Below are 22,943 nucleotides of genomic sequence, written 5' to 3' on the forward strand. Positions count from 1 at the left end.
AGATTGTGTTGTTAGTAAATTAACGACGGGTTTTGTTATAAGATTCCACGGAAACCCAAGCTTCTGGAAGGCATGAAAACAAAATTAAATTGTAAAATCTTCAACTTTTGCTGAATACACTGCTATGTCTTAAGCTGTAACTTTATTCTTATTTAATAGAAATTTATTAATGGCTTCATTTAAAAAAATTCAGTCAACCCATAAAAATTTAGAAAGATAATACAGGAGCAATCGGTATAGCTAAGTCCAGAACTTTACAAAAAGATCGAAACACATTGAAGTATATTATCACTACATAAATGAGTTAGTTAAAGAGTTACAATAAAGGCTTAATCGATATTGTAAAGGTAGATTCAGATAAAAATTTAGCAGATATATTATTAACTAAGAGCTTATGTAAAATTAAATTTCTGAATAATAGACAATCGCTGAAGGTATTGTAACAACTTGTAAAATATTATAAGTCAAAATGTAAAAAGTTAATGGTAAACAAATGATGTACACATGAAGTAAATAAAGTATTCCAGATTATAAATTCAAGGATGCGTGTTGAATTGTATAAATATAATAATCTAGAGTTACTAATATTTAAGCTAGTGTAAATAAGATATTATGATAGAGTATATAATACTAGTATAAGCTAATATGAACAAGACATAATCGATATCGATTGTAATTAAGCTTACATATTTTTAATACTGTCAAACCTTGGAGCAACTAGCTCTAGTGATGCAAGTTCGACGGAAAACCTCGATGTTTTCAAAATAACCATCGATGCATCCCTTAACATCGGTATAAAAAAACATCGAAAAAACCTCGGAAAAAATCGCTAAACAAAACATTAAGGTTCGATGCATCGATGAATTTTGAAATAAATTTCAAAAAGCTTTGTACTATTAGTTTATTTATGAGTAAAAACTTCAAACAAACACGTAGTGATTATATATTTTTTTATTTTTTAGATATTTAAGGAACAAAACTTAAAAAGAAAATATAACAACGCATCCATTGCACTTTTTCAATATATGGAAGATTATAAATAGGCACAAAAACTTATAAAATAATAATGCTTTCATAGCAGTCTTTTGACTTAGATTGAGATTATAAATAGGCAAAAACTTAAATTATAATAATACTTTAATAGCAGTCTTTATTTTCATTTTCATTTAAATTAGAAAAATAATTTTTTTTTTGTTGACGCTTTTCAAAAATAAAATGCGGATTAGCCGCTCCGGTGTTATCCTATTTCTTTTTGAGTTAACACATTATAGGCAGCTGAAAAGACTCTTTCAGAGGGAACCAATGATCCCACTACTGGTAGGAATTGTTGGGCAACAGTATGCCAATTCGGATATGAATTTTTCATACCATCCCACTCTTCCAATGGGTTGCTATTAAATGGTGCCAATGGCATTCGCAGATAGAACATTATTTCAATGTCAATATCGGCATTGGGGCTTTGCGACTGTACTAATTTGTGGTGATGGTCCCAAAACGAATTGGATTGTTATTTGTCGCATTTATCAGGGTTTCCTTGACGTTCTCGGTGGCCATCGGCTTGGCGATCGATTTTAATTTTTGAATTGAGTTTGCGCATGCCTGCGAGTCCTTAAAATGCAATTTCTTGAAACGCGGATCAAGAACCGTTGCCATTGATAGAATTGAGACCTAAAACAATACATAGAAAATAAATATTAACACTAGAATATATCAGAGTTCAATCATACCTGCTCGATTGGGCCCATACGCTTATCAATTTCATTTAGCAGGAAGTCCTTTACAATGATTGTATCTGCCATGTTCGGTGTAACATTAGCCAATTTTTCTTTCAAAATGTTCACCATTGGAATTATGGTGCTAGCTGTGCAATAAGAGTCTCCGCTAACTATTTTTGTTGCTTCCTCAATCGGGCTGAGCAGTGGGATTATATCATTGAGTAATTGCAACTCATTGCCGTTCAACATGGTCAATTCGTTGCACACATTCAAAAGAATATCATTTACAATGTTTTTGAGCTCCAAATAACGATCGATCATATAAACGTGCTGTTCCATCTCGTAGCAACGTCTTGTATTAAATTTTTCTCCGTATGTTTTCTTAGTTTTTCGCTTGCCACGCTGCTTTTCTTGACAAAAGTGACAATTTCTTTCACTTTGCTAATTATGGAATTTATTCCATCTTTCTGCATGGCAGCTCGTGCAATAAGATTGAGAGTATGGGCAAAACCCGGTATATGCTTTTTTCGCCCAAAAGCACAGCTTTAACCACATTAGCTCCGTTGTCGGTTACAACGGCAGTCACTAAATGTTTCTGAATATTCCAATCTGTGCAGCAGCTTTCCAACACATCACAAAGGTACGCTGAAGTGTGCCTCTCGGTTAGTTCTAACACACCGATTGTCAATGACATCATTTCATTTTGCAGTTGAAAATGCACAGTAACTGCCCAGATAACTTTGCATTGACATCTGGTCGCTCCATACATCCATTGTTATTGTTACGGTTTTGTCTTTCAGCAATGTCTTGCTGCTTTCCTTTAACTCGGTGTGTTTATCGTCCACAAATTTCGTTATAGTAGCACGCGAAGGTATTTTGTACCTTGGTTCAACCGTTTTCTTTAAATGGATGAATCCCTCGTTGTCTACTATGGAAAACGGTTGCATGCCTTCTCGAATCATAAAAACAATGGCATCGTATATTTGTTTAGTTTTTTGGCCACCGCTGCCGAACTATGATGCTTTCTCTAAACAATTTATTATTGACATTTGGGATGTCATTCGTTTTGTTTCATTACGGTCGATTTCCACGCCATCTTTACTTACTTTATGTACTGCACGCAGATGATCCTTTATGTTGGTAGTATTTCCGGACGTTTTTAACTCCTTTGCGCAAATGTTACATTTAACACTAGTTGTGTTAAATTTTTTGAAATTCCTCCAACAAAAGCTGGTCTTTGACGTTACTCTGAAATTTTTAATTGATATATATATTCATTTAAAACTAATAACTATACTTACTTTGGCATTTCTAATATATTATTTAAGTTTTTAACGAATTGTTAAACTAACTCGCCACAGCACTGCAGTGTTGTGAAATTAGAGACCGATGTTTCGAGAAACATCGATGCATCAGTTAACATCGGTATAAACAAAACCATCGAAAAACATCGCTAAGAAAAACATCGATGTTCGAAGCATCGATGTTTTCAGCATCACTAACTAGCTCAACTTTTCTGAATCAAAACAATCTTCTAAACTCAACAGGGTTTGGTATTGGGATGTAAGTAGCTGATCTTCACTTCCCAAGTCAATTTTTTCTATTGTTCCAATAGATCTTTTCAGCTCGTCTTCTATTGCAATCTTCTTCAATCGTAAGAAGAAGAGCCATTTCCAAAGTATTAACAAATACTTGATATAAATAAGAAGAAACGCTCTAGTCGAGTGCCACGACTATAAAATATACATAAATTTAAAATTTTAATTTTGCTAGTGGAATGGGCACTTCCTTTTGTAAAAAAAGGTGAAGAGTAACTGATGGAGAGTAACACTTTCCATGTGAGGCCTTATACATTTCTTCATAAATAGCGAAATATAGTTCCGATTTAAAAAAGATTTGGTTAATCGATAGATATTAAAAAAAAAAGTGATGTGGGAGTGGCAGGATGCTGAAATAAACTGCGCTGCGTAGGGATCTCAAGAATCTACATGCTTAATCTCTTTGTATCTCCTATAGTTCCTGAGATCTTAGCGTTCATACGGACAAACGGAAGGACGTACATGGCTCAATCGACTACGCTATTGATCCAGATGAAGAATATATGTACGTTATAGGGTCGGAAACACTTGCATCTACATGCTATATACTTTTCAACAAATCTAATATCCTTCATGCGAAAATCGATAGTGAACTTACCGACGATTCTCCGGATAAACGGAAATTCAAATTTAGCTTTTTGTGGGAACCAGCGGCGAAGAGCGAAACGGATAACAGCAGCATAATTTTTAGTAATCATAAGGGGTACGTGGATTTTCAAGCGACCTAGAAGGTCCTGGATATCAACACCAAGCATCGTCTTACGACTAGCGAGGGATGGCAATTTAATTAAGTAAGAGTCTACTTTTATAAGAGGGAAGGTGTAAGCTCGTATCCCTGTTGAGACCACGGAGAGCAAATATTAAAAATTTCTTTTGCAATATATATATATATATATATATATATATTTCTTTCAATATTTTTTTAGTCTTTTATTTGCTGAATCTACTCTTAATTTTGAGACTTAACATTAAAATTAACTAACAATATACTAAGATTTCATTCTGGTTGCGCTTCCCTTAAGTCGGTTGCTGGGTGGATAAGTCATTGCGACAATTGGTTGCTTACGTACCACGGTACCCTGATGATTGTTCTCAATATCTTCGACTGAACTCGCTGGACAATGTCAATAATGCTATTGCTGGCGTTCCCCCATAACTGCGAGTCGTACTTTTTTATAGGTTTTAGTACTGAGTTGTACAGCAGGACTTAATAATCAAGGCTAAGAGGAGACCGAGCGTTGATAAGCCAATGAAGGCTGCGGGCTTTTAGCTTTAGGTGTGTTCTTTTGGCTTCAATGTACCGGCGCCATGTGAGTCATCTGTCGAGATGTACTCCTAGGTATGTTACTTCATGAATAACAAGAACAATACCAAGCTCGTGCTTCGCGGTCCACCATGCCCTAAAAAGATCTTCAAAAGCAATATCTCAATCTTCAGCCCCAGAGATGGAAATTAACTTTCATAAAGTCTCAATTTTATTAAGACTACAGAACTCACCGGTATATGCGAAATACAGTGTAAGCTTCACAAGGCTCTTAAATACAAAAAAGAACGCTATAATTCACAGAGCGCCACCTTTTGCTATGAAAAGCATGTTGACTAACAGATGGTACCGTCATTGTCCATGTGAGGCCTTATAACCTACATTTTATCTCTTATAGTTCCTGAGATCTCAGCGTTCATACGGACAGACGGGCGAACAGAGGGACGGACAGGCGGACATGGCTAATCGACTCGTTTGTTGATCCTGATCAAGAATATATATCCTTCACGGTTTACAACGCTTCTTTCTACCTGTTAAATAGTTTTCAATGAATCTAATATACCTTTTTACTCCTTTTAAACTGACCTAAATCGTTTAATAGGTAATTTCCAAAATATCATTAACTCAATTAAATATAACTGGTATATCCACCTCTCTGTAGACATTTGCGATGCCTTTGGAAACAGTTTGTTGGTCTACACTAAGAACGACAATTTTCCCTTGCCACCAATTTTAGTGAGCTTGAATATTCCTTTCAGTATGCGAAAGGGAAAACACCCGGTATATACCGTATTTCCTATGGTTAAACAGTTACCCTCCGAAGCTAAACACCGTCTATTAGAATTGTATATCGCAATGCTCGCTAGGTATTATCCCTATCATAAAACCTAACAAACATACCCACGAAATAAAATCATTTACACCCATTTTCTTACTCTCCTGTTTAAACAAGACCCCTGAAAAAATGTTAGCCAAAAGACTAACGAGGTTTATTACATAACATAAACCTACCAAACTGATTTAAGGCAAAACCATAGCACTATAGATGGGCTTCAGCATCTCCATCATTACATCTGATGCCCTTTATACCAAAAATCATGTTACCATATTGGAAACTGAGGGCTTAAAGGGCTTTTGATCGCGTGGAGGTGCATACAGTATTGGATCAACTTTCCCCGCAGGGGCTTAATGAACCTTTAACTTAGCAAATGCTTTTATAATCAACTGTTCTATTCGAGTAAGAGTTCACAAAGTTACCACCTTTGCAGTGGTAGACCAGCATTATTATATACATGGGGTCAGCTACCTCACCATTTCTCGGTTTTTACTGCGGAAGCAGTAGCCATTATTAAGTTAATTAAATTGGATCTCCTCTGCTGACTTAAAGTTAGATATGTCGTCTATAGTGATAGCATGCCCATTCTGCAAGGAGCCCAAAACTTCTGCTATAACTACACCATTTATCCTAGATTCGGTATCTCTACATCAAAAACAAGGATACTTAAGGCAGATTCTCACCCTGTGGACCCGAATGAGTGCCTTTCACTTAAAAATTTTTTTTGAGAAATCGGATAACGATAAATTACTGAACATTTTTTCTGAATATGAATAAATGAATGATATGAATAAATATGATCAATTTTTGAGAAATCGGATAACGATAAATTACTGAACATTTTTTCTGAATATGAATAAATGAATGATATGAATAAATATGATCAATTTATCCAGGAAATACGATTTTTATACCCGTTACTCGTAGAGTAAAACGTTATACTATATTCTTTCTATCTAACAGATAGAAAGAAGCGTTTCCCACTCTATAAAGTATATATATTCTTGATCAGGATCAATAGGGAAGTCGATTGAGCCATATCCGTCTGTCCGTCCGTCCGTCCTTCCGTCCGTTCGTATGAACGCTGAGATCTCAGGAGCTATAACAGATACAAAGTTGAAATTAAGCATGAAGATTCTTGAGGTCCCTGGACAGTCCCTGGAAGTTTATTTCAGCATCCTGCCACGCCTGTTTAACGCCCACAAATCATGAAAAACTAAAATCGCTTAAATCCCGGGAACTATTAGATCTAGAAAGTTGAAATTCAGTATGTACAATCTTTGGATGCCAGCGCATCTTAAAGTGGTCTTATTATCAGGCCACATCCACCTGTACGCCCACCAAGCTCAAAAAGGTTTTCGCATTTTCTAGAAGATCTGACTTCTCGGTTACTATAAGAGATAGAAAGTTTTGATTAAGCATGTAGGTTTTTATGATGCCCCTTATGCGAATTGTTTTTTTCCGATCAAGCCACGTCCACTCTAACGCCCACAAAACCAGAAAAACAAAAAATGTGAAAACTTAGGGAACTATAAAAGCTAGAAATTTGTACTTAAGAATACGTATTTAAAAGGTGCCCCTAGTTTTCATCAGGCCACACCCACTATAACGCTTACAAACCGCGGATACTGTGGCGTCTATAATATTATAGTGTATGTTTTCGTTTGACCTTGTATAACATTTTTTTTTCAATATCTATCAATTTACCAAAGATTTTGCAAATCTGAACATTTTTTCGCTATTTATGAAGAAATTTGAGTTATAAGAGCTCACATGGGCAGTGACGTCACCATCAGTTACTCAACATGCTATCTCCGACAATATGGTGCGCCCTGTGAATTTACACTAGCAAAATAGTCGCGGCACTCGACTTTAGCGTTTCCCCTTGTTAGAATTTAATAAATAAAAAAGGAGGAAGGGGATCCCCATTAATGCCCACTTTCGTGGCCCCACTACTGGAAGAATTTGAGCCAGTGAACTGAATTATAAAAAACAAAACATATTCTTAATTTGTATTGTATTATATATTAAATCAGCTACAATCAAAAAACCTTGATATTTCAAAGTTATGAGGTTCTGAAATAAATTTCGATTTTTTGAGTTTTTTCTTTACTAATTCTTTTTTTATAATAACAATTTTTAATATTTTTGGCTCATCGAAGTTCATTTAATAGATTAAGCCCTAAGAACATTAAAAAAAATTGGTAACGATTTTTTCATTATAGCGCCTTCAACCAATTCCGTAAGGTCCGAAAACGTGGTTCTGTGGTTTGCTCATCAGCGCTGCCTGTACCTGTAACCTTTCAGATTTTAATCTTAAATTTCTATAGTACATTTTTGCAACATTTGTCTACAAAATAAGGCAAGAAGGTGAAAACCTTCTTTAAGCTATTATAGGCCCACCCTCAAATCTTTTAAATCAGAAATATATCAGAAAAGTATTTATTAATTATTGAATCGATGGCCTTAGTACTTAGTAGTTACTCCTTTCCCTAAATTAGTCATTGTATTTTGATTATTTATTTTTCATACTGAAGTAGAAAAGGAGACTGGTCTACATGGGTTACATCATTGTTTATGTCTTTCAGATCGTGTTCTTGCTCTAAAAATTGTTCGACCTCTTGTGTTTGATTGAGGAGATCCCCAAAGGCGATTCTCCAATTCTCATTTCTACAATTAAAAAAATACATATAAATTAATAAAATAAAATGTGCATTAATTTAACATCTTAACAACTACGGTTGTGATGATATATTAAAAACAAAATAATTAAACTAAATGGAACGCAAAGAGTTCAGAGCAAACTAAGGGTCAGTGTAACATCCAACGAGTCTTTGGTAACTCATTCCTACAATTAATTTTGTGATGAAGACCAAAACAAACAAGAAGAAACGCTTAGTGGAGTGCTGCGACTATAAGATAACCTTTACAGTTTTATATAATCTTAAAATATTCATTTTGCTCGTGGAAATTCACAAAGCGCCACCTTTTGTCAGGAAAAGCATGTCAACTAACTGATGGTGATGTCACTGTCCATGTGCGGACTTATAACCTGCATTGCTTAATTAGTAGCGAAATAATGTTCCGAATTTAAAAATCTGTTTACATATTAACTAGTCACAATTTTCCGCGGCTTGTGGGTGTTATAGTGGGCGTGGCAGGATTCTCTTGCGTTGCGCAGAAACCTCAAAAATATGCTTGTTTAATCTCAAATTTGTATCTCTTATAGTTCCTGACATGTCAGCGTTCATACCGACAGATGGACGGACTTCGCTATTAATACTGATCAAGGATGTATATCTTGTATAGAGTCGGAAACGCTTCCTTTTATCTGTTACATACTATAAATTAAAAAATAAAATGTGCATTAATTTAACATCTCTACAGTAAAAGTTATATTTTATAGGCGAAATTTGGTTTTCCCACTATCTCACTCTCTCCCGCCGAAGAAACACACACATACACAAATCGCATATTTTACATACACAAATAAATATAAATACCACAATTTACCAAAAGCTGTCCTTTTTAAGTTAATTTACACTAAGGAGCTAGAGCTAAGAAAACGATTTTTGCGGGAATTTGCTTAAACGCCATATTAATGGGCATGAAAGGACAATTAGGGGTGACAGTCAGCGCTACGAAGCCAACTACTCTACAAGAGGCATGTGATTAGGAAATAAGGGAAATAAAAGGAACATATTTTTACAAGGAGCGCAGAATAACGTTAACCAACATATGAATTATCACTCTATGAAAAAATATTTCCAATATGACAATAGATTACAATACAGAGACAGAAATAGCTGAGAAAACCTAGTAAGGCTATATTCACATTACAATGACTGAGACAATCACTACTCCAGACGAAACTCGGAACGTTCTTGCTCTACTGGCATAGAGATCATCTGGCAGAATGATGTAAGTTGATACTGCATATTCCTCAAGAATACATACAATACATACATAAATTTGAAGAAAATAAAGAACAGAAAACACACGAGAATAATCAATTACATAACATCGACGAAGAGTTGAATGCCTGCTCCTTTTTATTGTCTTAACACCAATCAAAGATTTTTTTTTATTAGCTTTGCTTTTATTTATTGAATCTACTCTTAATTTTAAGACTAACTGTAAAATGACGAATCTTAATATTAAAATTTAACTAACAGTAAACTAAGACTGCATTCTGGTTGCGCGTCCCTCAGGTCGGTCGCTAGGTGGGTAAGTCTTTGCGACGAAGGCGTGATTGGTTGCTCAACCTACTTAGACCTCTCGCCATGTGGTTAGGGTGCACCAATAGTTCTGTTCTGCAATCACTTCTTTGACTGATAGAATGTTTAAGTCGAAGTGTATGTTTTCGTTGCGAACGTACCACGGTGCCCCGGTGATTGTTCTCAAGATCTTCGACTAAATTCTCTAAACAATGTTGCTATTGCTGGCTTTCCCTCATAACCGTACATCCATATAGGTTTTAGTACCGAGTTGTACAGCAGGACTTTATATTCAAGGCTAAGAGGTGACCGAACGTTGATAAGCCAATGAAGTCTGCTGGCTTTTAGCTTTGATGTGTTCTTTTGGCGCCAATGAGCCGGCGCCATGTGAGTCTTCTGCCGAGATGTACTCCTAGGTATGTTACTTCGTTTGCTTGTGGGGGTAGAGTGTTGTTTAACGTAATCGGCGGGCAGTTTTGCCTGTTCAGAGTGAACGTAACGTGCTTGCATTTTAGTTAATTCACTTTAATTCGCCAATCGGATAGCCATTTTTCAACATCGACCATATGAAGAGCTAGCTGCGTGGTTGCTTGAATCGGGCAGTTTGAGAGGCGAAGAATAGTTGTATCATCGGCAAACGTAGATGTTGTTTGTCGTATGCTTGTCGGGATTTCTGCTGTGTAGGAGACATATAATGTTGGCCCTAGCACGCTACCTTGACGATTTCCAGTTCTAACAGTGTAATCATCAGATATAGCAGTGTTGCACCTCACAAAAAATGTTCTGTCGTAAAGATAAGACTCTAAAATCTTGGGGGTGCTGTAGGGGATAATTGTCTTGATCTTGTACATGAGACCTTCTAGCCAGACTCTATCAAATGCTTTAGAGACATCTTAAAATATGGCAGTACAGTACTCTCGTTTTTCGAACACGTTCCGAATTTCTGATGTTATCCGGTTGAGCTCAATTGTTCCATGCTTTTCACGAAACCCAAATTGGTGTGACGGTATTCCTTCCTGGATTCTCAGATATGTGCTTTTCTGAGTCGTTAGACATTTTTCAAAGAGTTTAGGTAGGCAAGAGAGTATGCTTATAGGTCTATACGACGTGGGGATAGTGTGGACATTCCCCGGCTTTGCTATCATTATTAAAATTGACTTTTTCCATCTCACTGGAAAGTGGCCAAGTTATACGATAACATTAAAGAGCTGAGTGAGTGAGCTGATTAGATTTGGTTGGAAGATATTTTTAAGGTGGTTGGCAAACGTGCTGGCTCTGTCTGCGTCGCTGCGTGCTCAGCTGGCTGTGGAATTTCTAATAGGCATCACGGATTCTTTCGGTGAGCTCAGAGTTGGGTGAGCTCTCCTTAGTGAGTGTTTTTTACTATTAGTTGACAATTGCTCTATATATCGGCGGTGGACATATGTTTTTTTTTTCTGTATAGCTTGAGCAAGTTGACGTGAGGCATGTTATAAGCTTTGCATAGCAGATGGCGATCTGTGAAATTGCCATACAGACTCCAGTGAATAGACAAAACTGTCCACGTTGGCTTCGTCGCTGAGGTGAGGACTCAGCTCATTGTGTGAGCTAATATTCTTCCTGTACTTAACCTAATTGGTTTTATGTGAGGTCAGTTTTAATGATTGATCCCATGTCGGATGTCTGGATGTCGGAGTAGATTAAAAAGGACAGGCGAGTGATCAGATGAAAGATCCGAAAGGCATTCGGCGCTTATCAGATTTTTATGAATGTTTTTGGTAATCGGAAAGTCTATTAAATCGGGAAGTTTCTTTGGGTCTGCGGCCAGTATGTTGGTGTGCCAGAAGAAACATAGTCGTGCTTGTTCTTAGCTTTGATAATTGTATTATAAAGCTGCTTTCTTTTTGGAGTCACGAGGCGAGATCCCCAGTGTGTGTGCTTTGCATTGTAGTCTCCTGCTGCTATGAAGTGGTCTCCGAGTGAGTTGAAAATCTGTATAAACTCATCTTCGGCTATGATGAAGCGTTGGGGGCAGTATACGTCGGCTAGAGTTAATTGCTTGCCAGTATTAAGGTATATTTATGGATGTGGCCTGTAGGTAGTTTTTAGCAAATTTCGTATGATAATGGTGCTTCTGACTCGAGCTTATGCTGCGAAACGCCCTTAGCGTTCCACGTAGATATTCGTAGGGAAGTCAATATTTGGATTGTTGTGAAACCAGCATTTGTATTAATAGATTTTGGTTTCGCATCAGATCTTGCATAGTTGTACACATAAACGACGTAGACTCCGTAAGGCTTTGTTGTAGACTGCATATCATAGCTTCAAAGTTAGTTTTGGGCTACTCCGGCGGTTGATGCTGCTGAGCCGTGTTCGGTTCTTGGTGTGCTGATTGCGGCAATAAGCTTTTTGAGGTTGAGGTAGCCAGTCCTGATTTTAAAGTACTTGCGTATGTGACATTTTTGGCAGAGTTTATGGGTCCTAGTGAGGATGTGGCTGCAGTCGAGAAGAAGACTTCAGGGTTTGACCTGGAGGCTATCAACTGTTTATTTTGGGTGCGGGCAGTAATTCCGCTCTTGTGGATACGACTTTTCAGCTCCTTATAAACTGGGCAAGCTCTATAGTTAGCAGTGTGATTTCCACCGCAGTTGACGCACTTTTTCGAGTTGTGGTCATATTTGCTCGCTCGGCAGTCTGCGGAGTCATGAAGCTCACCACAAGCAACACACACAAGGGGCAGAGTACAGTAAGGCCTTGTATGGCCATATTCTTGGCAGTTCGCACATTGTACCGAACCATTGCGTTTGTGCGGCTCCTCAACTGTAAATCTGCGTTGCAGCAGGAACTGTAGATTGTGCACTTCATTTTTCTTTAGGGGCTTAATTTCTGGTTCAAGCTCAACTTTAAAGAGTGGCTGCGGCTTTCTATCCCTGTTAAGGATATTGAAGACTGTCTTAGCGCTAAATCCCCTCTCTTGCAGCGCCTTTGTTATCTCTGCAGGCGATACTTCGGACTCTATGCCCTTAAGTACGACTTCCAGGCCCTTGCTGCTTTTTAACTGATACGTGTAAAAGTTCTTTTTTTTTGTCGGTGAGATATTTCGTTAATACTCTGTAAATATCTTCAGACTTCGTTTGCACTTTTGTTTCCTGGATGTTGCCCTTTACGAGTGGTATTGTGTGAAAATTGTCCTTGCCAATAAGCTCTATAATTTTGTTGACAAGAACGTTGGAACTTTTTTCTCGTATGTAAATTGGCGGGGGCTTAGTCTTCCTTTTTTCGACTTCAGTAGACTCGATATCATCCTCATAGTCTGCCAAGATTTTAAAACGGTTTGAGTTCGAAGGCGTTTCTATTGCAGCTATGTTAGCATTTCCACGGGTTATTTTGCGTTGAGAGTTTAGGGAGCTTAGCTTCCTTTTGATTTGGATGTAGCGATCCATACCAGTCTGCATAGCCGGCTTAATATTGTCTTTGTTTTGTTCTCTTTTTAGGCAGCGCAGCGGCAGAAGTATTAATGTTTGCGCTGCTAGCTGATTACGTCGTTAAACGCGATGTCGTTACAGTTGCGGTTGTTGTTGTTGTTACGGTTGACGTTGTCAAAAAAATTGCGGTACTAGTTACTGCGCTCTTTGGTTGCAGAGACATCGAGAGACATTGCAGCGAGGGGGAGCAAGAACGAGCTCTCTCGTTCTCTACGTTTCAGAATTCGGTCAAGTTTGGGGTAATTGACCGTATTTGGGAAGAGCTTGCATTACTTTCGGTTGCTTTGAAAGAGAAGTAAGCGTTGTTTCTTTGTTCTGAGAGCCGTATCTCGTCTTGATCACGTTGACGTTGTGTGCGAACGTCGTTTAGACTCATTGCAATCGAGGTTGAATTTGTTCGAGTGTTATGTTTTATATCAATTAATTAATTAATCAATATAAACATTATCGATTTCATTGGTGAAAGCGTCTTTTCGCTTTATTGTTGATTTACACAAACAGACAATGCACTTTTTTGTTATTATTCAATACTTTTTCCCGGTGCACAATAAATACACGTCTGCATGCGATGACGAACGAAATGTGGATAGGCAACACAACTTTCACAACTACCACAACTGTAATATAAACAAAGACGTACTCATAAAAAGGGGTTTTTACCAGGCAAAAGACGGATATTGTTTAATGGAAATTGTTAACTATTCCGATATGACCTAATTATGGATTCACAAATAAAAGTTACGAAGATCCCCCCATCTAACTACCTAGAAGCTAGACCGACACATAAATATAAAAATAAAGACTCTTAGTAGACTATAGAAAACTGAATGAGAAACCCATAAAAGATAAAGTTCTAGACAAAATAGGATAAGCAAAATACTTCACATCCCTATTTAGCCAGGTAGAAATGAAGCTTGAGGAGAAAACCGCATTTTTAGCAGAAGGCGGTCCCGAGTTCATTTCAATAAGTAATAGATAATGCTCTAGCCGACCTAAATGGCAAATGTTGCCCAATTTACCTGGATGACATAATCGTTTTTTCACCTTCCCCCCAAGAGCCCACTACCTATTTGGGGAATATTTTTGCAAAACTGGCGAAAGACAGACTTAAACTTCAACCTGAGAAATCAGAATTGTAAGGGAAGACGGTAAATATCTAGGACATAGCGGAGAGTGAGTAAAATAAGAAATAAAAAACTTAGAAACTCCGATTCGATGACTACAGACGAAACGCTGTTTAATAACAAATCGCGTAAAACTTATTCAGAACCAAGGTATACCACCGAAAAACATTTTGAAATTATTCACGATACGTTAAAACCACACAAAATTAGTACAATATTGTCTTCGGAAGAGATTTTTAATCAATACAGGAATTAGTATCGCATGTCGGATGTACAGAAATCTTTAAGGATGTTATAACAGAAGAGGATCAGAAGACAGAAATGAGAAATTATAAATTTAAATCCAATCTTAAAGAAATTTAGGAAACCTTTAATCATCTTAGAAGAAAGGTTTATTTTTTAAAGATGCGATAATAATATATATCTTCACAAACAACAAAATACGACAGGCCGAATCACCACCTAAACCCTTTTCAATAATCCTCATAGACCTATAAACGATGAATGGGAAGACAATCTTAACTACACTTGATACATACTACAAGAGATAATACAACTAGGGCACTACGAAACTTTATTAATACTTATGGCATTCCTCAAAAACTTATTTTAGACTAAGGGGCAGAGTTTTTTAAAATATTATTCAGGGATTTTTTTGATCAATATAACATGGAAATCCATGTGCCATCTTTCCAATCTAGTTTTCCATCTAGTAACTTACTGGGAGATCGCATTACCTGCAGAAGCTTAATATTTTTATAGAAAAACTCTACGTTCAGGTACAGTAAGATGCAGATGAGCAGAAAACGACTCGAACACAAGACCTAAGTTTAGATCGATCGAACCTCTAGAGACAAAACCAGATAAAATCAGCTTTAGGAAGAAAAATCGAAGATCTAGGCGGCGCTGTTATTACTAATAAACGAATAAAAAATAATATTTTTATATGTTTTTTCGCCCGACTCCATTTGCTTGACGTGCAATCTCCTCCCGCCCAACCGATTGAGGGGCGCAGCCGTCTGACGTACGGCTCGGAACACGGGGATAGATAGAGTATCGAAACTTTTAAAGTGTTAGATAAGAGTAAGAAGTAATTTTATAAACATTATTGTAGTCCGAACATAGTAACCGAGTTGGGCACAGTTGGAACTACAATGTTCTAGAGGAATATATTTCCTAGTAATCCTAGTACGTGGATATCCAAATGACCTAGAAGGGCCTGGATATCAATTTCACCCTTAAGAAGACTATGGATAAAGCATCGTCTTACGATTAGCGACGGATGGCAAATTAATTAGTAAGAGTCTACTTTTATAAGACGGAAGGTGAAAGCTTGTATCCCATTTGTAGTCTCAGAGGAAATAATAAAAATGTCTTTTGGATGGGTTCAATAAGACACTGGACTAATCTACTCTTAATTTTGAGATTTAACATTAAAATTTAACTACAATATACTAAGACTACATTCTGGATGCGCGTCCCTTAAGTCAGTCGATGGGTGGATAAGTCATTGCGACGAAGTCGTGATTGGTTGCACAACCTAGTGCGATCACTTCTTTGTCTGGGAGAATGTTTAAGTCGCGGTGTATGCTTTCAATGCGAACGTACCACGGTGCCCCGGTGATTGTTCTCAAGATCTTCGACTGAACTCGTTGGACAGTGTCAATAATGCTATTGCTGGCGTTCCCCCATAACTGGGAGCAGTACAGCCGTATAGGTTTTTGTACTCTTAGTTAGGTTAGAGGAGACCGAGCGTTGATGAGCCAATGAAGGCTGTTGGCGTTTAGCTTTAGGTGTGTTCTTTTAGCTTCAATGTGCCGGCTCCATGTAGGTCACTTCATTTTCTTGCGGGATTAGAATGTTCTTTAACGTACTCTGCGGGCAGTTTTGCCTTTTCAGGGGGAACGTAACGTTTTTAAGCGGCTAAGAATAGCTGTATCATCAGCAAACGTAGACGTGGTTGGTCGTGTGCTTGTCGGAATATCTGCTGTGTAGAGGACATCCAATGTTGGCCCTAGCACGCTACCTTGAGGAGCTCCAGCTCCAGTATTAGGAGGTGACAATTGATCTATGTGGCGGCGTTGGACATTAGCTTCTTCTTGCTGTAGAGCTTGAGTAAGTTGACGAGAGGTAAGTCTTAAGCTTTGGTTAGCGTATGGCGATCTGGTCGGTTTTCGAGGACGAGCTGTTCGATTTGTAGATTTGTCTTCTTTTGATTGCATTGTGTGTTTATAGTTTGAGGTGTTAAAACTCGAGCTGCAGAGACGAGTACAGACAACAGTGAATTAACAAAGCTGTGTACTTTTGCTTCATCGTAAAAATAAGGACTTTGCTCAATGTGCGAGCTAATATACTTTCTGTAATTTACCCAATTGGTTTTTTGTGAGGTCAATTTTAACAATAGATCCAATGTTTCTGGATGTCGGCGCTTATCAGATTTTTTGGAATATTTTTGGTAATCGCAAAGTCTATAAAATCGGGTAGTTTCTTTGGGTCTGCCGGCCAGTATGTTGGTACGCCAGAAGAAACATAGTCAAGCTTGTTCTTTGCCTTGATAATTGCATTATAGAGGTTCTTTCCTTTTGGAGTGAAGAGACGAGATCCTCAGCGTGTGACCTTGGTATTGCAGTCTCCTGCTATGAAGTGTACTCCTAGTGAGTTAAAAAACTGAATAAACTCATCTTCAGCTATGGTGAAGCAAGGGGGCAGAATACGGCGACTAGTGTAAGTTGCTTGCCAGTATTTAGTTGTACATTTCTATGGCCTGTAGTTGTTAGAAAATTTTTTATGATTGTGGTGCTTCTGATTAGAATTCCAGTCCCACCATGATGATTTGTTCCGTAGAATGAATATCCTCGTAGTTGAAATTGTATATGTTCTGTATGTATATTGTATATGTTTTGAAAGCAGCATTACATCGATATGATTGTCAAGTAGGAATTTTATGCTTCAAAACGCCGTTAGCGTTACACCAGTCGAGTGCCGCGACTATAAAATACCCGTTACTGTTTTACACAATTATACAACCCACAATTATTACCCGGCGTGGCCGGGTACAGATATAAGTAGTTGGTAAATCGATAGACATTGACAAAAGTATGTTATACAATGTCAAACGAAGACAAACACTATAATATTATGGACGCTACAGTTTTCCGCGGTTTGTAGGGCCCACGGTGGTCGTGGTAGGATGCCAGGGTGCCGTCCGTATGACGGACGGACGGACAGACAGACATGGCTCAATCGACTTCGCTGTTGATCCTGATCAAGAAAATATATATGATACTTTATAGGATCGGAATCGCTTCCTTCTATCTTTTACATACTTTTCAACGAATCCAGTATACCCTTTTACTCTACGAGTAACAGGTAAAAAGAAGTGATTCATATGTTAAATTTAAAATTTTGAAATGAAAAAAGGAAATATGAGTTTTCAGTTTAGTCAGTTTTATTAGGAGCCAAAAAAATTAATTAAATTCAAGCCATAGGCAAGGAAACTGTTCTATTTTATGGACAGTAATGCAATAAGTATGTTAAGTTTGCTGCTTGTCCCAGTGTGCTGGAAGCTACGAGCGGGGAGCGGAAAGCAATCAGCTGATCGCTCTAGCACTTTGTTGAGTCCCACGATGCGTGGGAGCGCGAACGAAAGCGGGAAGAGGGTAAAGGCAGTCGTCTTCGACAACTGAGAGAACGCGCATGTTGCATCTAACGCGGGACGCTATTTGCATATATTATATTTTTTAATAAAAGTGAATTTTTGTGAATTTGTCTTTTATGTTTTGCGTTGCCTGGGACCCCTCTTACAATGACCCTTTGCTAGTCAAATACAAGAGGACAAAACTTTACATGGTGGCCCATGAGGGGAGCTGCAATCGCAAACATAATCGAAAATTCTGAATTCTGTGTAAATAAGCGCCGTTAGATCGCAACTGCTTTAAGTTTGCAAGTCGGCTCTGCATACCGCGAAAAGTGAAGAAGAAAGAAAACGGCGATACATAGACGCAGCTACGGAAGTTTCTGGACCTTTCTGGACGTTTTCTTCGTTTTTTTTTGCTGGATTCTTGTGCATAACGGAATCGCAGCTGCACCAAGACTACAGCTCGGCGGTTCTGCGAATCACGGAAGAGGAGAACTGCGATACATAGGCGTAAGACGACGCTTCGTCTTGGGGTGGATTCCTGTATACATAACTGAGTAAGTAAAAAAGTTGTGTGCGAAATAAAATTTACTGAGTTTTTCTATTAAATTATTATTTGGGGTGGTGAGTTGCGCGCGAAGTTCGGTTTTACACTGGTCAACATAAAAGCGAAATCGGATGCTCCTACTTTGAAGCAGTTGGTTAGCTTGCAGGCGAATCGATTTCAGTCCGTGAAATCCCTGTTGCAAAATTTTAAAAATGATTCGCAATCGAGGAAAACGAGGATTTACCTGAAGAAACGGCTGGAACAAGTTGAGGAGTTACGAAGCGCATTTAGGGAGACGGATTCAGCGATCGTGAAACTGGAAGGATTTTCTGTGTCGGCCTATGCCACGAAAGATTTCCAGTCGGAGTTGGAGGAGCGGTACATGGATGCCTATTGCGCTTTCGCGGAGGATTTGTACAAACTTGGACCAGAGGTTTGAGCGCCGTCTGGGGGCGCCGATGCGTAAGTGCGGCTGAACATGCCCCAGATGTCGGTTCCGAAGTTATCCGGCGCGTGTGTCGATTGGCCAGGCTATTATGATTCCTTCACGAGCCTAATCCACAACAACGCCAATCTGAGTAGTGTGCCGAAATTTCACTTTCTCAAGGATTCGCTGCCGAGGGACGGCGATAATGACATCCGTCAGATGCAGCTCACGGAAGGGAACTATTCGGTGGCTTGGGGATTGTTGATCAAGAGGTACAACAATCCTCGCCTCGTTTTCGCCCACCACATGAATGCCATCTACGCTTTGCCTTAGCTAAATAGGGACAACACATAGTTAATACGGTCGATGTTAAGCACGGTCAATGTTTGTCTGGCTGCATTCCGCTCCGCTCAAGCCTTGGACGGGGAATCGCAGCTCTGGCTGGCACACTACGTAGCATCGAGGCTACCAAAGGAGACCCACAACGCTTGGGAGCACCTTCAGGGAAGTTGTTCCACAGTTGCATCCTACAGAGAGTTGGAGTCATTTTTAAATGATCGGCTGGTTGTAATGGATGCGATTGAGAACCGAGGCTCGTCGTTTGACTTCGCTGCTGGCCTAGGACCTTCAGACCCTACCAAACAAGTGCGAGTGCACAGTGCACAGGAGCACGCTAGGCGCCCTAGCGGTGCCTGTTACCACTGCGGCAGCGACCATATCCTGCGTCGTTGCTCAACGTTTTTGGCCCTAGACTGCTACCAGAGGAAGGACATAGTAAGTAGGGCTAAATTATGCATCAATTGTCTAAGTAAGGCGCATGCCCTTTCGCGCTGCACGAGTAATAAGGGCTGTCAAGTTTGTGGCCAGCGTCATCACACATTGTTGCATTTCCCTGTTTTGGCTCATAGCCAGTCGCCTAGCGGTGTGCCGCCGCAACATGTGGCGCCGACTCCTAGTGCACCTGCAGACAGGAGAGCGTATCTCAACAGCGCAGGCAGCCAACGACAGACCAGAACCCCGGCGCATCTTACGGATGCTATTCAGCAACGTCATCGGATCTGTCTTCGAGAAATGTCCTTCTCGCCACTGCTCGTATCCCCGTGCGGAACCCGGTCAACGGACTGCACGCTGTCATAAACGCTCTAGTCGACCAAGGATCGGAGGCAACCATTGTCTCGGAGCACGTGGTACAGTCCTTGCATCTGAAGTGATTTGGCACCCGAACATCTATTTTTGGGATGGGTCTTGGGGGCGGTCGTCGGTGCAAATATACTGTAAATTTTGAGATCCGTAGTAATGTTAACCTTAACTTTTCCGCTTATGTCCTCAGTTTGGTTACTTCCTGTCTTCCGGGCCGCAGCTTCATGACTCAGCGTTGGGACTATATACGAGGGCCCCCCGCTGGCGGATCCGAACTTCTCACGATCGAAGCGAGTCAACATCATCGGGGGTGTGGACCTGTTGGCGCAAAGCATGTTGCCGGACACCAGGATCGGGCTGCCCGGCGAGCCTATAGCTTAGAACACTCACTTTGGGTGGATCCTATCTGGTTTGGCGGACGGAGTGCGGGAAGCGACCAAGGTACGGTGTCATCGGGTGCTTTTGGACACCGAGGCATTGCTCAAGCGTTTCTGCGAAGTGGAGGCCGTTGTGGACCGTTCTTTAACATCGGAGGGGGACCTCTGGTGCGAAGCCTTTTTTAAGGAGACCCATATTCGTCGATCGGATGGCCGTTTCGTGGTACGGTTGCCCTTCGAAACTTAAATTGATCCAACTATGGTTTTGGGAAGATCGCATCAGATGGCGCTGAATAGGTTCTTGCAGTTGGAACTTCTACGGGTAGCCATGTGGCTTCCTGCGTGATGCCGCATCATGCGGTCTTTAAGAAGGAGCCGCAGTCGTTTAAACAAAGAATCGTTTTCGGCGCCTCCGCAAGGACTAGCAACGGAAGATCTCTAAACGACGTGTTGTGGACTGGGCCTGCCCTTTAGAACGACATGTCGCACGTCATACTGAATTGGCGGAAATATCGTTTCGTTTTTGCAGCGGATATCCAGAAGATGTATCGTTGTATAGATGTGTGTATGGCGGGCGGCGGATGGGTCCATCAGCGTTTCCGCCTTGTCAACGTTAACCTTTGGTACGGCGTCTGCACTATTCATGGCCATCAGGGTCATCCAGCAGTTGGCGAAGGACGAGCGCCGTTCGTTTCCCAAGGCGGAAGAGGTGTTGATGAGCGAAATATATGTGGATGACATTCTTTCCGGAGGTCACACGTTGGAGGAGGCAAGGGATAAGCGTGCACAAGTATCGGGGGCAATAAAATGCATAGAGTTGCGGAAATGGTCTAGCAACGAGTCCAGTCTTTTGCTCTCGATTCCTGCGGAGCTTCAGCAGCCGGACTCCTTTAAACTGGGACACTACAGATCCCATCAAGGCGTGAGGGTTGTATTGGCTCCCGAATAAGGACTGTTTTAAATTTCAGGTCAATTTTGAGATTCCAGATAGGTTCACCAAACGGATGATTCTATCGAGCATAGCTAGGGCGTTCGATCCACTGGGTCTCATCGCACCAGTCATCGTCGTGGGAAAGCTGATCTTAAAGGAGGTAACCATGGCAAAGAAAGTGCATGCGGATGGCACTCAGTCGGCGCTGGAGTGGGACGACGATGTTCCGGACGCCCTCGTAGAACGGTGGCGAACGTTTCGAAACGGGTTGCTGATGGTCGACGACATAAGCATAGACCGATGGATTCATTATTCCCCTGGATGTATAGTGTCAGCTCAGCTTCACGTTCTGTGACGACATCTTATGCGGCCACGGTCTACCTAAGGCTAGAGTGAGTGGACGGAGCGTGCTATAAGCTCACTGTTGGCCGCGAAGTCAAGGGTGACTCCCACAAGGCCCTTCTTCTACTGGGCGGATGCCACAATCCTTTTACACTGGCTGTACGGAGACATCACTAGGTGGAAGACGTTCGTGGCCAACAGGGTCATGTTGGATCATTCTTCGCCCTCGCAATGGAGGCATGTGGGCACGGCTGAGAATCCAGCGGACTGTGCGACAAGGGGACTGTCTCCGGGTGAATTGAAGGGCTTTGGCTTACAATGGCGAGGCCCTGAGTGGCTTACACTGGCCTTCTATGGAGTTCGAGCAGGTCAACACCAACGATGCCGCACAAGAGGCGAAGGCGGCCAAAGTACGAGTTCACCACGCAGTCCCGCTTCCGTCGTTCGTTGGCAGATTTTCTACTTTCAGCCGGGCTGTACGAGTCACAGCCTATGCGTTGCGGTTCAGGCACAATGCTGTCGGCAAGATGATTGAAGAGCATTGAAGAGCTTGACTTTGCATTAGGGTCTATAGTGCGCATCGTGCAGCGGGAATCGTTCCCAATAGATTTGGCTGCAGTAAGATATAGTAAACGGCTACCTGCGTGAAGTGAGCTTTTGAGCTTGTCGCCGATCTTGTCTACGACTACGGCATTTTATCTTGCCATATGAGGCATCCGATAATACTCCTAAGTTGCCATCATTTCACTGAGCTGGTAATTCGGCACTCGAAACCAAGCAAGGCCGATTAACTTTTTTCTTGCGCACACTTCTTGTTTATTTTCCCATACTAGATTTTTCCCCACAACCAGGATGGACCGGACAAGCGAAGGTTTCTCATGCTAGGTCTAGCATTGGCGGGCGGCATGTTAAGTTTGCTGCTTGTCCCAGTGTGCTGGAAGCTGGGAGCGCGGAGCGGAGAGCAATCAACTGATCGCTCTCGCACTTTGGGACGATGCGTGGGAGCGAGAACGAAAGCGGGAAGAGGGCGAAGGCAGTCGTCTTCGGCAAGCAAGGGAACGCGCACGTTGCATCTAACGCATGGCGGTATTTGCATATGTCATATATTAATAAACGTGAATTTTTGTGAATTTGTCTTTTGAGTTTTGCGTTGCCTGGGACCCCTCTTACAATGACCCTTTGCTAGTCAAATACAAGGGACACAACTTTACAAGTATATCTTCAGAAGATTTTCTAATAGAATCAAGTTATAATTCTGAAAAAAATTTCAAAATGGGACTAGTAGACGTAAATGCAGTGGATTACGCTGCTAACGTTATAACTAA

At 40.4% G+C, this 22,943-nt stretch overlaps 1 protein-coding gene across 10 annotated transcripts in view; it reads right to left on the bottom strand.

Moving 5' to 3' along the window:
- The window catches only part of LOC108105577, a 65,180-nt gene that overhangs the window by 20,594 nt on the left and 21,643 nt on the right, over positions 1-22,943 (bottom strand). Inside the window, exons 1-3 of one of the 10 annotated variants that reach the window (XM_041819662.1) lie at positions 3,017-3,073; positions 1,728-2,963; positions 1,021-1,668 (exon numbers count right to left, since the gene is read on the bottom strand). The exons of 5 other annotated variants lie outside the window; for them this stretch is intronic. In XM_041819662.1, coding sequence (XP_041675596.1) covers positions 1,471-1,668; positions 1,728-2,054 — 525 coding nt within the window. In that variant the 5' untranslated portion in view covers positions 2,055-2,963; positions 3,017-3,073 and the 3' untranslated portion in view covers positions 1,021-1,470. Of the gene's footprint in view, positions 1-1,020; positions 2,964-3,016; positions 3,074-7,838; positions 8,083-22,943 lie in introns of those variants that run through there. 4 more of the 10 variants (XM_041819661.1, XR_005993980.1, XM_041819659.1 and 1 more) reach the window with 4 other exon arrangements.

This window comes from Drosophila eugracilis, unplaced genomic scaffold (genome assembly GCF_018153835.1).
Source record: "Drosophila eugracilis isolate 14026-0451.02 unplaced genomic scaffold, ASM1815383v1 contig_1722, whole genome shotgun sequence".
Classification (NCBI taxonomy): domain Eukaryota; kingdom Metazoa; phylum Arthropoda; class Insecta; order Diptera; family Drosophilidae; genus Drosophila; species Drosophila eugracilis.